The 15,353-nt window shown below is 41.9% G+C and overlaps 1 protein-coding gene across 1 annotated transcript; it reads right to left on the reverse strand.

Annotated features, from left to right (window-relative positions):
• Positions 1-11,679: 11,679 nt before the first annotated feature.
• On the reverse strand, positions 11,680-14,541 carry LOC127314632 (F-box protein PP2-B10). The gene is made up of 2 exons (XM_051345136.2): positions 13,990-14,541; positions 11,680-12,188 (listed from the first exon to the last, which is right to left on the reverse strand). Exons 1-2 carry the CDS (start codon positions 14,412-14,414, stop codon positions 11,756-11,758), a joined length of 858 nt encoding a protein of 285 aa, XP_051201096.1. The 5' UTR covers positions 14,415-14,541; the 3' UTR covers positions 11,680-11,755.
• Positions 14,542-15,353: the final 812 nt, after the last annotated feature.

Here is a 15,353-nt window from a genome sequence, read left to right on the forward strand (position 1 = left end):
TTACCCGAACGAAATTAGTTGGGTCGATGAGAGCACTCCAACTAAGGATATATATGAAGATTGGGGAGTGATACGTCCAATTTGCATCACTATTTTATATCATAATTTGCTGTTATTCATTGATATATTTCATATTTGGATACAATACTTATGTTATTTCATCTATTTTGCATGTTTCATCATTATTGGAGGATCAAGCACCGGAGCCAGGATTCTGCTGGAAAAAGCACCGTCAGAACGCAATATTTTGGAAGATCAACTGTGGAAGGAAATTATACCAAAAATCCTATTTTTCAAGATGACGAAGGAAGCCAGAAGGCCCAAGGTGGGGCCAGACCACAGGCCGGCGCGGCCCATGGCCTGGCCGCGCCACCATGTGGTGTGGGGGCCCCACAGCCCCTTTCGCCTCCTTTTCTTCGCGAAACCCTTCGTCCCGAAGACCTAAGCCACAGAGGGTACCTCACGAAGAGTTACAGCCGCCTCTGCGGGGCGGAGAACACCAGAGAGAAAAGAGCTCTCCGGCGGGCAGGAATCCGCTGGGAAATTCCCTCCGGGAGGGGGAAATCGACGCCATCGTCACCGTCATCGAGCTGGACATCATCTCCATCACCATCATCATCATCTCCACCATCATCACCGCCGTCTCCACCGCTGGACATCGTCACCGCCGTAGCAATTTGGGTTTGATCTTGATTGTTTGATAGGGGAAACTCTCCCGGTATCGATTTCTACTTGTTGTTGATGCTATTGAGTGAAACCATTGAACCAAGGTTTATGTTCAGATTGTTATTCATCATCATATCACCTCTGATCATGTTCCATATGATGTCTCGTGAGTAGTTCGTTTAGTTCTTGAGGACATGGGTGAAGTCTAAATGTTAGTAGTGAACTATAGTTGAGTAATATTCAATGCTATGATATTTAAGTTGTGGTGTTATTCTTCTAGTGGTGTCATGTGAACGTCGACTACATGACACTTCACCTTTATGGGCCTAGGGGAATGCATCTTGTACTCGTTTGCCAATTGCGGGGTTGCCGGAGTGACAGAAACCTAAACCCCCGTTGGTATATCGATGCAGGAGGGATAGCAGGATCTCAGAGTTTAAGGCTGTGGTTAGATTTATTCTTAATTACTTTCTTGTAGTTGCGGATGCTTGCAAGGGGTATAATCACAAGTATGTATTAGTCCTAGGAAGGGCGGTACATTAGCATAGGTTCACCCACACAACACTTATCATAACAATGAAGATTATTTAGCCGTATGTAGCGAAAGCACTAGACTAAAATCCCGTGTGTCCTCGAGAACGTTTGGTCATTATAAGTAAACAACCCGGCTTGTCCTTTGCGCTAAAAAGGATTGGGCCACTCGCTGCAATTGTTACTCTCGCACTTTACTTACTCGTACTTTATTCAACTGTTACATCAAAACCCCCTGAATACTTGTCTGTGAGCATTTACAGGGAATCCTTCATCGAAACTGCTTGTCAACACCTTCTGCTCCTCGTTGGGATCGACATTCTTACTTATCGAAAATACTACGATACACCCCCTATACTTGTGGGTCATCAAGACTATTTTCTGGTGCCGTTGCCGGGGAGTAAAGCGCTATTGGTAAGTGGAATTGGTAAGGAAAATCTTTAATGTTTGTGCTGATTTTATTTCTGCATGCTGCTATAAGTCATTATGGAGAGATCTTCTCTTCAATTTCTATTTGGGAAATCTACTACTACTGCAATGGTAGTGGATGAGGCGCCAGGTGAGGAAGTGATACCATATAAAATACCTATGAAAATTATTGAACGTGTTATGGATAACCGCTATGAAGGGGATGGAACTGTCCACCCTGGAGATCATTTATTGTTCTTACATGAATTATGCGGTTTATTCAAGTGTGCAGGTATTGCTATGGATGAAGTGAGGAAGAAACTATTCTCTATATCGCTGTCTGGTAAGGCGGCGCATTGGTATAAATTACTGGATAATGGGGATTCTCTTGAATGGAATGATATTGTGCCCCGGTTTTATTCTAAGTTCTATCCTCCAAGTGAAATTCACAAGGATCGGAATCGCATATATAATTTTTGGCCTCATGATGGAGAGAGTATTGCCCAAGCTTGGGGGAGATTGAAGTCTTTAATGCTCAAATGCCCCATTCATGAGCTTCCTGGTAATGTTATTATTGATAATTTCTATGCAAGACTTTCTTTTCAAGACAAGACCTTGCTGGATACTTCTTGTTCTAGATCATTTACACGCAACAAAGAAGAGTTTAAAAGGGACCTTCTTGATCGGATCCAAGAAAATACCGAAGGTTGGGAGAACGACAAGGATAGAGAATCATGTATAATTTATGATTATAAATGCATTGAAGCTTTTATGGATACTGATAAATTTCGTAATATGAGTGCTACATATGGTCTTGATTCTCAAGTTGCTGCAAATCTTTATAAAGCTTTTGCCTCTCATTATGAATTGCCAAAGAAGAATTTTGATAAGTATCATGAACCGTATAAAGATAAAATTGATTCATCTATTAATAAATGCGTTGTAGTTGAAACTGCTGATCATGTTATTCCTGAAGCTTATATTGAAAAAACTCCTTTCCCTGCTAAAATGAAGGAGTACTCTGTTATAAATAGTGCGGTTCATAAAAGTGAAAAGAAACCTGTAGAACCTAAAGAACAAATAAAAGTTGAACCTGCTGTTGCAATAGTTAAAGATCTTGTGACTGAAAATGTGGAGGATGGTTATATTATTTTCTGTGAAGATGCTTCTAATATTGTTTCACATCCTAATAAACCCAAACAAGTTAGTGTTCCTATGCTATCTGTTAGAATTGGTGATCATTGCTATTATGGATTATGTGATATTGGTGCAAGTGTTAGTGCTATTCCTTATGAGCTTTACACGGAGATTATGCACGAAATTGATTCTTGTGAACTTGAAGATATTGATGTGGTTATTCAGCTGGCTAATAGAGAAACTATTTCTCCAATTGGTATTGTTCGAGATGTGGAAGTTTTATGCGGTAAGATTAAATATCCTGCTGACTTTTTGGTACTTGGTTCTACTGCTAGTGATTATTGTCCTATCATTTTTGGTAGACCTTTTCTAAATACTTGTGGAGCTATTATAGATTGCAAGAAAGAGAAAATTTTGACTAAATTTGCTGGTGAATCTTATGAGTTTAACTTCTCTAAATTTACCAAAACTCCTTATAAAGCTGATTTGCCTAGTGATGATTTTAAAATGGAGCAGTGTGCATCTATTGTTCTTGTTCCTAATAATCCTTTGCAGCAACATTTGGAGGATAGCGAGAGTGAAGTTTTTAGGAAAGAAAGAGATGAGCTTGAGGAAATTTTTCTTCGCCAACCTATTCTTAAGCATGATTTACCGGTGGAAGATCTGGGTACAACACCGCCGCCAAAGGAAGATCCTGTTTTTGATTTAAAGCCTTTACCTGATAATCTTAAATATGCTCATATTGATGATAAGAAAATATATCCTGTTATTATTAGTTCTAAGCTCTACGAGTTTGAAGAAGAAAGGTTATTGGAAATATTGAAGAAACACCGAGGAGCTATTGGCTACACTCTTGATGATTTGAAGGGGATTTCTCCTTCTATTTGCCAACATGCTATTAATATGGAAGATGATGCAAAGCACTGTTGTTGAACATCAGCGTCGTCTAATTCCGAAGATGAAGGAAGTGGTAAGGAATGAGGTATTAAGACTTCTTGAAGCTGGTATTATATATCCTATTGCTGATAGTAGATGGGTTAGTCCTGTGCATTGCGTTCCCAAGAAAGGAGGAATGACTGTTGTGCCTAATGATAATGATGAGCTCATCCCTCAAAGAGTAGTTGTAGGGTATAGAATGTGCATTGATTTTCGAAAAGTTAATAAAGTTACTAAGAAAGATCATTACCCTTTACCATTTATTGATCAAATGCTAGAAAGATTGTCTAAAAATACTCATTTTTGCTTTCTTGATGGCTATTAAGGTTTTCACAAATTCTTTGTTAAAACTAAAGATCAAGAGAAAACCACTTTTACTTGTCCCTATGGAACTTATGCTTATAGACGTATGCCTTTTGGTTTATGTAATGCTCCTGCTACTTTTCAAAGATGCATGTCTGCTATTTTTCATGGTTTTTGCGAGAGTATTGTAGAGGTATTCATGGATGATTTTTCCGTCTATGGGAATTCTTTTGATAGTTGCTTGCGAAACCTTGATAAAGTTTTGCAGAGATGTGAAGAAACTAACCTTGTTCTTAATTGGGAGAAATGCCACTTTATGGTTAATGAAGGAATTGTATTGGGACATAAAATTTCTGAGAGAGGTATTGAAGTTGATAGAGCTAAAGTTGAAGCAATTGAGAAGATGCCCTATTCGAGGGATGTTAAAGGTATTCGTAGTGTTCTTGGTCATGCTGGGTTTTATAGGAGATTTATTAAAGATTTCTCCAAGATTTCAAAGCCTCTTACTAATCTTCTTCAAAAAGATGTACCTTTTGTTTTTGATGATGATTGTAAGGAAGCTTTTGAAACTCTAAAGAAAGCCTTAACAACTGCTCCTGTAGTTGAACCTCCTGATTGGAATTTGCCTTTTGAAATTATGTGTGATGCTAGTGATTTTCTTTGTAGGCGCTGTTCTTGGACAGCGAGTAGATAAAAAACTGAATGTTATTCATTATGCTAGTAAAACTCTTGATGCTGCTCAAAGAAATTATGCTACAACTGAAAAAGAATTATTAGCTGTAGTCTTTGCTTGTGATAAATTTAGATCTTATATTGTTGATTCAAAAGTTACGATTCATACTGATCATGCTGCAATTAGATACCTTATGACAAAGAAAGATGCTAAGCCGAGGCTTATTAGATGGGTGCTTCTTTTGCAAGAATTCGATTTACATATTGTAGATAGGAAAGGTGCTGATAATCCGGTTGCTGATAATTTGTCTAGATTGGAAAATATTGCTTATGATCCTGTTCTTGTTAATGATAGTTTTCCAAATGAACAATTGGCTGTAATAAAGGTGAACTCGCGAGACAGTCCTTGGTATGCTGATTATGCTAACTTTATTGTTTCCAAGTACTTGCCTCCAACCTTTTCAGCTCAGCAAAGGAGGAAATTCTTTTATGACTTGAGGCACTATTTCTGGGATGACCCACACTTATATAAAGAAGGAGTGGATGGTATTATGCGAAGATGTGTTCCCGAATATGAACAACAGGAGATATTGAGTAAATGCCATGGTAGTGCTTATGGAGGACATCACGCCGGAGAAAGAACCGCGCAAAAGGTTCTACAATCAGGTTTTTATTGGCCAACTCTCTTCAAGGATGCGAGAAAGTTTATTTTATCTTGTGATGAATGCCAAAGGGTTGGTAATATCTCCAGACGTAATGAAATGCCTATGAATTATACTCTTGTTATTGAACCGTTTGATTGTTGGGGATTTGACTTCATGGGACCTTTTCCCTCTTCAGAAGGTAACACTCATATACTTGTTGTTGTTGATTATGTTACTAAATGGGTGGAAGCCATACCTACAAAAAGTGCTGATGGTGAGACCTCTTTAAGAATGCTTTTAGACATTATTTTTCCTAGATTTGGAGTGCCTAGATATATTATGACTGATGGAGGTTCTCATTTTATTCATGGAGGTTTTAGAAAAACTCTTGCTAGGTATGGTATTAATCATAGAATTGCTTCCGCTTATCATCCTCAAACTAGTGGGCAAGTAGAATTATCAAATAGAGATATTAAATCTATCTTGCAAAAGACTGTTAATAAAACTAGAAAGAATTGGACTAGTAAATTGAAGGATGCACTATGGGCTTATAGAACTGCTTATAAAAATCCCATGGGAATGTCACCTTATAAAATGGTTTACGGAAAAGCTTGTCATTTACCTTTAGAACTAGAGCACAAAGCTTATTGGGCAGTTAGAGAATTAAATAAAGATCCTAAACTTGCCGGTAATAAGAAGTTGTTGCAATTGAGTTCTCTAGATGAATGGAGAAGTGAAGCTTATGAAAATGCTAAGCTTTTTAAAGAGAAAGTTAAAAAATGGCATGATAGAAGGATTATCAAAAGAGAATTTAATATTGGGGATAAAGTCCTATTGTATCGGTCTCGTCTCAGATTCTTTGCAGGGAAATTACTTTCGAAATGGGAAGGACCATATGTTGTCGAGGAGGTGTATCGTTCAGGAGCAATCAAAATTAGCTCTCTCCAAGGCAATGCCACACAAGTGGTGAATGGACAAAGACTCAAGCATTATATCTCAGGTGATTCCTATAATGTTGATGTTGATATTATTCAAGTGGAAACACCAGAGGCTTTCATTAAAGGACAAATTGACAGTCCGCCAGAACTCGACTTTGAATAGGTAACAGTACTGGTAATGAAAAGTACGCAATTTACTTTCCGAACAATATTTTTGCTGTTTTTGGAAAATATGAAAAATTACGAGATCGAAACGGAGTGGAAAAGACGCACGAGGGCGTGCCACCATAGGCCGGCGCGGCCTGACACAGCCCGCGCCGACCTATGGTCTGGCCGCCTCGTCGCCCCTTTCCGACTCTGGTTCGATCTGGTACTTTCCTTTTGTCGTGAAAATATTTGCTATATAATCCCCCGGACCCCTGGAGGTCCGTATATCGTTTTCTCGACGTATTTTGTTTCGAGCTATTTTTGCCAGGATCTGTTTTCGGTCTAGAAGCACCATGGCCTCCAACAACAAGGGCAAGGGGTTTTCGGAGGAAGAAGTGAAGAGGGTGCCATCAAGACAAGAGCAGCAAGCCGTTGGGAGCAAGCAAATCTTGGTGGGATCTGTTGACACTCGACGTTCTTTTTCTCATAACTTGCAGGGACCTTTACCACCCGCTCTTAGCCTCGACTCCTTCCCTGTGTTGGAAGAAGCCCTACGGACTACCGATGAGTTTTGTGATCAATATCGAGCTCTGAGAAGAGAAGTGGAGATACTCCAGGAGGAGAATTGCCGTCTCCGTAGATTGCTAGAATACCACTCGATTCACATCACAAGGTCATCATCACCAACTTCAGATAACAATGAATCTCTTCGAGTCTTAGTGCAGAATTGCCAAGCTGAGAAACTGAAGCTGAAGGAGATCTGTAAGAAGCGCGGGAGGAGTTCATCACCACCATCGCCGAAGGAGTAATTCATCATCGGTATTGGCATCCCCTTGGTTTGTTCCAAGCTTGGGGGAGTGCCGCGGTATCACATTATCACTACCTTTTACTTTTTATTGTCAAGTAGTGTCATATCATGAGTAGGGAAGTTATCATATAAGATGGGTTGCAGTTTGGAAGTATCTCTCCTTTAGTTGGTTATCTATGTATCCCTTGGTGTGAGTTATCGTTATGGAATATTAATGAGAAGCCTTATCATTTACATATTGCACATCTTATTTTTGTTTGCAATCTCTATTATATGATTTACCTTGTTGTTAGTATTGGTATCACTTTGGGAGCATTGAATAAATCTATTTGGTTTTGGCAAACTTAGCATTGGTCAATAGCAACAACACTTTGAGGTTTAAGTAGAAAAGAGAAATACATGTAGTTGTTTCATTGTCTTTCTTTCTTGTTAGCTCATAGCTTATTATTCTGAAGTTAAAACTGTTTGTGCTTATAAGGAAGATGTATGATTGTTTCTATCACATGTATATTTGTTTGTTTCCCTCAACTCTTATGCTTGCTAATTAACCTTGCTAGCCAAAAACCTGTACTGAGAGGGAATACTTCTCGTGCATCCAAATCTTAACCCAAACCTATGTCATTTGTGTCCACCATACCTACCTACTACATGGTATTTTCTGCCATTCCAAGTAAATACTTCGTGTGCTACCTTTAAACAATTCAAAACTTATTATCTCTTATTTGTGTCAATGTTTTATAGCTCATGAGGAAGTATGTGGTGTTTTATCTTTTAATCTTGTTGGGAAACTTTCACCAATGGACTAGCGGCTTCATCCGCTTATCCAATAATTTTGCAAAAAGAGCTGGCAATGGGATTCCCAGTCCCAAATTAATTAAACTAAATAGACACTCCTCCATGGTATGTGATTGATGGACGGCACCTGAAGGATTCAGTTAGCCATGGCTTGTGTAAGCAAAGGTTGGGGGGTGTCATCATCATAATAAAACCAAAATAAAAAGGCACTCCTTCATGGTATGAGATTGTTGGCAGGCACCCGAGGATTCGGTTAGCCATGGTTTGTGAAAGAAAGGTTGGAAGGAGTGCCACATAAAATGAAAATAATATGGGAGCCGCTCTTTGAAGGTTGTCTGGCAAGGGGGTTAGAGTACCCGCTACCAGTCGTTGACAACAACAAACACCTCTCAAAATGTTACTTTTATTCTCTTTATATGATTTCAAAACTGAAAAAGCTCTAGCACATGATTTAATCCCTGCTTCCCTCTGCGAAGGGCCTGTCTTTTACTTTATGTTGAGTCAGTAAACCTATTTCCCTCCATCTCAAGCAAGCATTTGAGTAGTTGTGATCAAACCATTATATTGTGATTTGCTTCATCATGTCTTTTACTTTTCCTTGTTTAGTACAAGTTTTATCTGAATGAATATAGCTTTGCAAGTTATCAATGATCATGAGGAGACCATTATGATTGAGTATGCAAATTGTGCCTTATAAACTTTAACATGAGAGCGCTGCTCAATGAGATAAATATAACCTGTTAATTGTTCTCTGACCAAGAACGAAGTTTGCCATCACCAACTATGATTTCTTATGCACCTTTATTTGTGATTACCTTATACTTGTTTCAAGTTGAGTTATATGAGGAAGTTGTTTACTATAATGTCTTGTGTGAGTGAATATGATGCTTCTTGTCCGTATTTTATTTATCGACTCTTCACTCCATAAACATGTGGTCCTGTTTACCGAGTTCAGTTTCGCTTGGGGACAAGCGAAGTCTAAGCTTGGGGGGAGTTGATACGTCCAATTTGCATCACTATTTTATATCATAATTTGCTGTTATTCATTGATATATTTCATATTTGGATACAATACTTATGTTATTTCATCTATTTTGCATGTTTCATCATTATTGGAGGATCAAGCACCGGAGCCAGGATTCTGCTGGAAAAAGCACCGTCAGAACGAAATATTTCGGAAGATCAACTGTGGAAGGAAATTATACCAAAAATCCTATTTTTCAAGATGACGAAGGAAGCCAGAAGGAGGAGCTGAGAAGGCCCAAGGTGGGGCCAGACCACAGGCCGGCGCGGCCCATGGCCTGGCCGCGCCACCATGTTGTGTGGGGGCCCCACAGCCCCTTTCGCCTCCTTTTCTTCGCGAAACCCTTCGTCCCGAAGACCTAAGCCACAGAGGGTACCTCACGAAGAGTTACAGCCGCCTCTGCGGGGCGGAGAACACCAGAGAGAAAAGAGCTCTCCGGCGGGCAGGAATCCGCCGGGGAAATTCCCTCCGGGAGGGGGAAATCGACGCCATCGTCACCGTCATCGAGCTGGACATCATCTCCATCACCATCATCATCATCTCCACCATCATCACCGCCGTCTCCACCGCTGGACATCGTCACCGCCGTAGCAATTTGGGTTTGATCTTGATTGTTTGATAGGGGAAACTCTCCCGGTATCGATTTCTACTTGTTGTTGATGCTATTGAGTGAAACCATTGAACCAAGGTTTATGTTCAGATTGTTATTCATCATCATATCACCTCTGATCATGTTCCATATGATGTCTCGTGAGTAGTTCGTTTAGTTCTTGAGGACATGGGTGAAGTCTAAATGTTAGTAGTGAACTATGGTTGAGTAATATTCAATGCTATGATATTTAAGTTGTGGTGTTATTCTTCTAGTGGTGTCATGTGAACGTCGACTACATGACACTTCACCTTTATGGGCCTAGGGGAATGCATCTTGTACTCGTTTGCCAATTGCGGGGTTGCCGGAGTGACAGAAACCTAAACCCCCGTTGGTATAACTATGCAGGAGGGATAGCGAGGATCTCGAGTTTAAGGCTGTGGTTAGATTTATTCTTAATTACTTTCTTGTAGTTGCGGATGCTTGCAAGGGGTATAATCACAAGTATGTATTAGTCCTAGGAAGGGCGGTACATTAGCATAGGTTCACCCACACAACACTTATCATAACAATGAAGATTATTTAGCCGTATGTAGCGAAAGCACTAGACTAAAATCCCGTGTGTCCTCGAGAACGTTTGGTCATTATAAGTAAACAACCCGGCTTGTCCTTTGCGCTAAAAAGGATTGGGCCACTCGCTGCAATTGTTACTCTCGCACTTTACTTACTCGTACTTTATTCAACTGTTACATCAAAACCCCCTGAATACTTGTCTGTGAGCATTTACAGGGAATCCTTCATCGAAACTGCTTGTCAACACCTTTTGCTCCTCGTTGGGATCGACATTCTTACTTATCGAAAATACTACGATACACCCCCTATACTTGTGGGTCATCAGGGAGATGGTAGTTTTTCGATGGAGAACCATAGGTTGCGTTGCATTACCCCGTTCAATGGTGAACTGTATGCAATAGCTGTGGATAATTTTGAGTCCGGAAGAATAGTGTGCACCAATGTACAGTTGCAGCAGCGCGAAACCTTGTCAAGATGGAGACACTAATTTCATTTCCACAACTTGGAAATGACAAGTTCTATCTTGTGAAGTCGGATGGTGATCTGCTGCTTGTGTTGTTGGACAACATGCTTTTGGAGGACCAACCATTGGTGTACCGTGTGGACACTCAGAGCCGCTCTCTCCATCCGGTCAGTAACATTGGCAGTCATGCCTTCTTCGTGCATTATATCCGGTGTATCTCCATCGACACCAGAGTGCACCCGACACTTCTACCTGGCTGCATCTACTACGCCGATTTGGGTTATATCAGAGAGTACATTCATGATACAAAGGCCTGGGATGAGTGGCCACGATATGTGGATAGAATGGGAAACTACGGTCTGAGAAATGAACACAGGCCATACCGTCTGGAGGATGTATTGGCCGCACACTGCAGACGGAAGGAGTTCAATGAATATTTCCTTGGGATAATGCACGGATGGGGCGACGAAGAAATATATGAGCAATGAGGAATCTTCTAGCTGGCCATACATTACGTGCGTCTTGTATTTTTTTCATCTTGGTTTGTCGTGAACATTAACAATGTTATTGGCTGCTTTTGGCTGCTGTATGCAGTTTATGTACTATACTTAGTTTTCTGATTATGCTGCTGTGAATTTATCATATACTAGCTTCTAGATTTGCTGCCATATTGGGCAAAAAAATAAGGGTCAAAAGGCAGAAATAGAGAAGCTTCTCTAGATTTGATACTAATTTGGTGAAAAAGACAGAGAGAGAAAGAGGGGAAAATGTGCTCTTAAAAGGGAAAATGCCAATTTGGGCCGAGAGAGACAAAACTGAGCTCCTGCTCACGTGCAACCAAACGCTATCTCGTCTTGTCCCACGCGATCCCTTTCTACCAGCTCCACGCGACGAGGGCCCACACGACGCGGCCCCACACGTCAGCACAGCACAGAACGGTCAACTTAACGGGAATCCTGCCGTCTGAGCTGCTTCTGCGGGTTTCAAACAAGGACTTGGGGAAAACTGAGGAAAAACTAAGGAGCTGGAGAAAACTGAGCACAACTAATGAACCGAGGGCACGAAAAATAGAAATCCCTTGATAGTTTGATGTACAACACGTGGAGCCCTGCTACATCAGATCAGAGTGGCCTAAACTTGACGGCCTCGACGACGAGCCCACACTTGGGGTACCACCCCAGCACCTCGAAGCTGACCACCACCTCCTCCTCGGCCACCACGGTCTCATCCACACGCAGCCGCCCCATCTCCATCTCCGACCATCCGTCGTCCCGTCGCTCCGGCCGCCTCACGCCGTCCGCGTGAGCCACGCCACTGAACTTGCGTGCCTCCCCCTCGTCCGGACAGAGGCACACGGCGTGGCTGGAGGCCGCACGGCCTCCGACCGCCACCGTCGTCTCCTGGTCCGGGAAGCTCAGGCCGCGGTGGCCTTCGTCGGCCACGCCGAACACCAGGTAAGCCGCGTAGTCGGTGGCCGGCGTCAGCGCCGATGCCGGGAGCCGGCCGTAGATGTCCAGGCCCGTGCAGCCCACCAGCTGCGCCACCTCCGGGAACCTGACAATAATCAATCATGCAGGGCCAGTGGGGAGATCAGATAGAGTGTCAAGAAATTCAGCAATATTTTCCTGATGCAGACAGCACAGATTACTGATGCGGATTGCTGGATATTGTTCGCTTATTTAACGGTCGCTTATTGCCATCCGCGTTGTTTGACCAGAATTAATTGTTTCTGACGAAATACTACTACGCAGTTGCCTCTAGCCGCCGGCGCCTCTGACGTCTACGTGTATTTTCTACGGGCGGTCAAGAAGAGTGTTTATGTGGTGGAAGGACTTTCTCTTTTTTATCATTTTGAAATGTCACTTCGTGGTTTTGTTCTTTGGACGCAATCCAAGGGAGAAGATTCAGGCAACGAGGGTGTGTCCGATGCAAGAACTTTTCTCGTGTCTGCATATATACTAGCGAGATGCATCTCGGAATTATTTTTTCTAGCATATACTAGATCAAAGTGCATGCATGCACCGTTGATTTTACCTTCTTTAGTTGCTTTGAGATTTGGACATGCAGAAATCGTTTGCAAGTATATGGTGCACCACACACTCTATTAGTTCACCGACTATTTTTCAGGCTAAAAAACTAAATTCAAGAAAACAATAAAACCTAACAAGAAATTAAACTATTCGCATTCTGATAGATTTGTCATACGTGTCTAACACAAGTTTAAAGTAGGTTGAAACACAAAATAAACAACGCTTTCGGAACACGGTGAAATAAATTGTTCCAGAATAGAATTTCACCACATGACATAAAGTTTTTCAAAGTTTCATCATATTTCAAAAGTAGATTTTCAATTATATTCAACATTACTATTGTTTTGAATCTCTCTTCATTAGAACTTAGATTTTCAAACAGTTTTCAAAATAGATTCGCGTTCAAAATCTACAGATGTTTTAAATTGTGGAAGAAGAGAGTATGTAGGCTGACGTTATCTCTCATAAAGTATGGAGGAGAGAGCGCGGGACATGCACTATATCGCGTGCACCGTATAATCGCTGCTCACAATGCATCTCATGTCTTGTACAAGTGTACTATGATTCATGTTTGCTCTATAATAGGGGTGTGGCTAATACTCAGCTTATTGAAAATTAGTTTAATTCTCAGTCAAGCGATGTTATATCTTCACAATCTTATACTACATGTATAACCTTGTATTATGTGATTTTTTTACTCCAAACCATATCTTTTTAATTGCAATCAAACTTACCAATTTAAAAACTCAGTTGCAACCTTACTTAAAACTAAACAATCTTAGTTAACAACTCACTTTTTTGTACCGTTGGGATACCTGCATCAGCATCAGTCTTGGGTGCATGTATGGATGATATCATATACCTCTATATATAAAGTTTTCGGTGTGCGAAAATGGTAAGTCTTTTTCCTTGTTTAACAAAAACCTCTATAAAATTTTCGGCGTGCAAAATTTCTTTGAATGGCTTCATAGCTGTTCGTGAGTACGGTGTTGCACGACCATAAGAAGAAAATCCCCGGGATCCTTACTTTTCTATGTGTATTTTCTGGTGTTTTTTATTTGTTTCGGGAGATCCCGATCGGTGATGGAAGCATCCGTTGACATGATAAAAAATAATAATTGTGTTATAAAGAAACACGATTGGACGCGATACACACTCCACCAAATTGGTAAGAAAAAAGAACCATGGCATCGAGCAATCGATTAAGCACATGCATAAACTGCGGGACAGGATCGATAGCTATGGTGCATGATCTGTAGTATAGTCAGCAAATTAACCAGGAGAGAAAAAGAAAAGGAGGATGATCCCAAAATTTAATCATGCACCTGGAGAGCGGGTGAGACGTCCATCTCCAGCTGAACTCGCCGTCGTCCCACGGCAGGCTCAGCTTCCTCGCCGGCAGCGCCACGCACTTGGCCCCGCTCCCCCTCGCCAGCCACACCGCCGTGTCGCTGCTGTCTATGACCAGGACGCCGCTGTCAGAGAGGCGTAGGTAGGCCTCCTTCTTAGACGACGGCGGCGGCAGGCGGCCGGAGCCGGAGCGCAGGAGGATAGCGAGGTAGTCCGCCGGGAGGAAGCGCTCCCAGACGGTGTCGGACTCGGCGGCGTCGCGGAAGGACGGTGACACGGCAGCGCAGCGGCAGACGTCGCGTGGGGAGGTGAGCGCCAGCACGTGCGCCACGCAGCCCACCGGGAGGTCGTCGAATCGGGTAGTCTTCTCCATCGCCGTCGCCATGCCAATGGTGTCCATCCTTTTTCTTTGCTCAGCCTCTTTGGTCTATGCGGGAGATGCTGATCCCGAATACCTGCTTTGCCCGGCCCGGGGATCTATATTTTGGCACGGCCTGTTTATAGGTGGCAGTATGGCACTGCCTCTAGTCGATGTAGCTGAGAGTCGTCGCGTTTTCCGACTACTAGCTTTAACATACAATATACTCCAGTTAGTAACCGTCTAAGAAAGTTCATCCGAAGCTATAAAATATGTATTACGGGATGACGTCAAAAAAAAAAGTGCACTTTTGGTCCCTCAAGGTTTGCAAAATTCTAATTTTGGTCCCTCAACTCTGTTTTGGTCTAAGTTCACCCTCAAACTCTTAATTAAGTTCAATTTTGGTCTCTGCCATCAGTTTAATGATGACTGACCGGTTTTTGACTCTCTTTTTTGCCATTATGGACAAAATTGACACTTTTAATCTACGTGGGATCAATTGTCCCCGGTCAACAAATAGAAGAAATCCCCTTGCCCTAACACACATGTGTGCCGCCTCTGCCTTCCGCGCTTGGTGCAGCCATATCCTCGCCACCTCAACCGCCTCCGTCTTTCCTCCTATCGTAAAAGCCCACGCATGCCCGTCGATTTTGCCTTTCTCGCTCGGCTTATCCGCCTTCGTAGTGTCAGGTACAGCTGCTAGGTGTTGGAGAAGAGTTATGGATACTACTCCAAACGGATAATGATCATGATCTCGTCAACGAATGTTCGTAATGTTAATTGCATAACTTATCTCTAGGCGAGATGGTCCTACGTGCCAAAAAAAGAGTCAAAACAGGTCAACCATCGTTAAATCGCTACCAGGGACCAAAATTGAACTTAATTAAGAGTTTGAGAGCATGTTTAGACCAAAATAGAGTTGAGGGGACTAAAGTTAGAGCTTTGCAAGACATGAGGGGCCAAAAATGCACTTAACCCTAT

This window comes from Lolium perenne, chromosome 7 (genome assembly GCF_019359855.2).
Source record: "Lolium perenne isolate Kyuss_39 chromosome 7, Kyuss_2.0, whole genome shotgun sequence".
NCBI classification, from domain to species: Eukaryota; Viridiplantae; Streptophyta; class Magnoliopsida; order Poales; family Poaceae; genus Lolium; species Lolium perenne.

What these genes read in the sequence shown, in the direction of transcription:
- LOC127314632 (XM_051345136.2), bottom strand. Translation starts at nt 14,414, where the DNA reads ATGGACACCATTGGCATGGCGACGGCGATGGAGAAGACTACCCGATTC. An exon ending in ACGTCTCACCCGCTCTCCAG is followed by an intron (nt 12,189 to 13,989) that starts GTGCATGATTAA and finishes GATTATTGTCAG; the next exon opens with GTTCCCGGAGGTGGCGCAGC.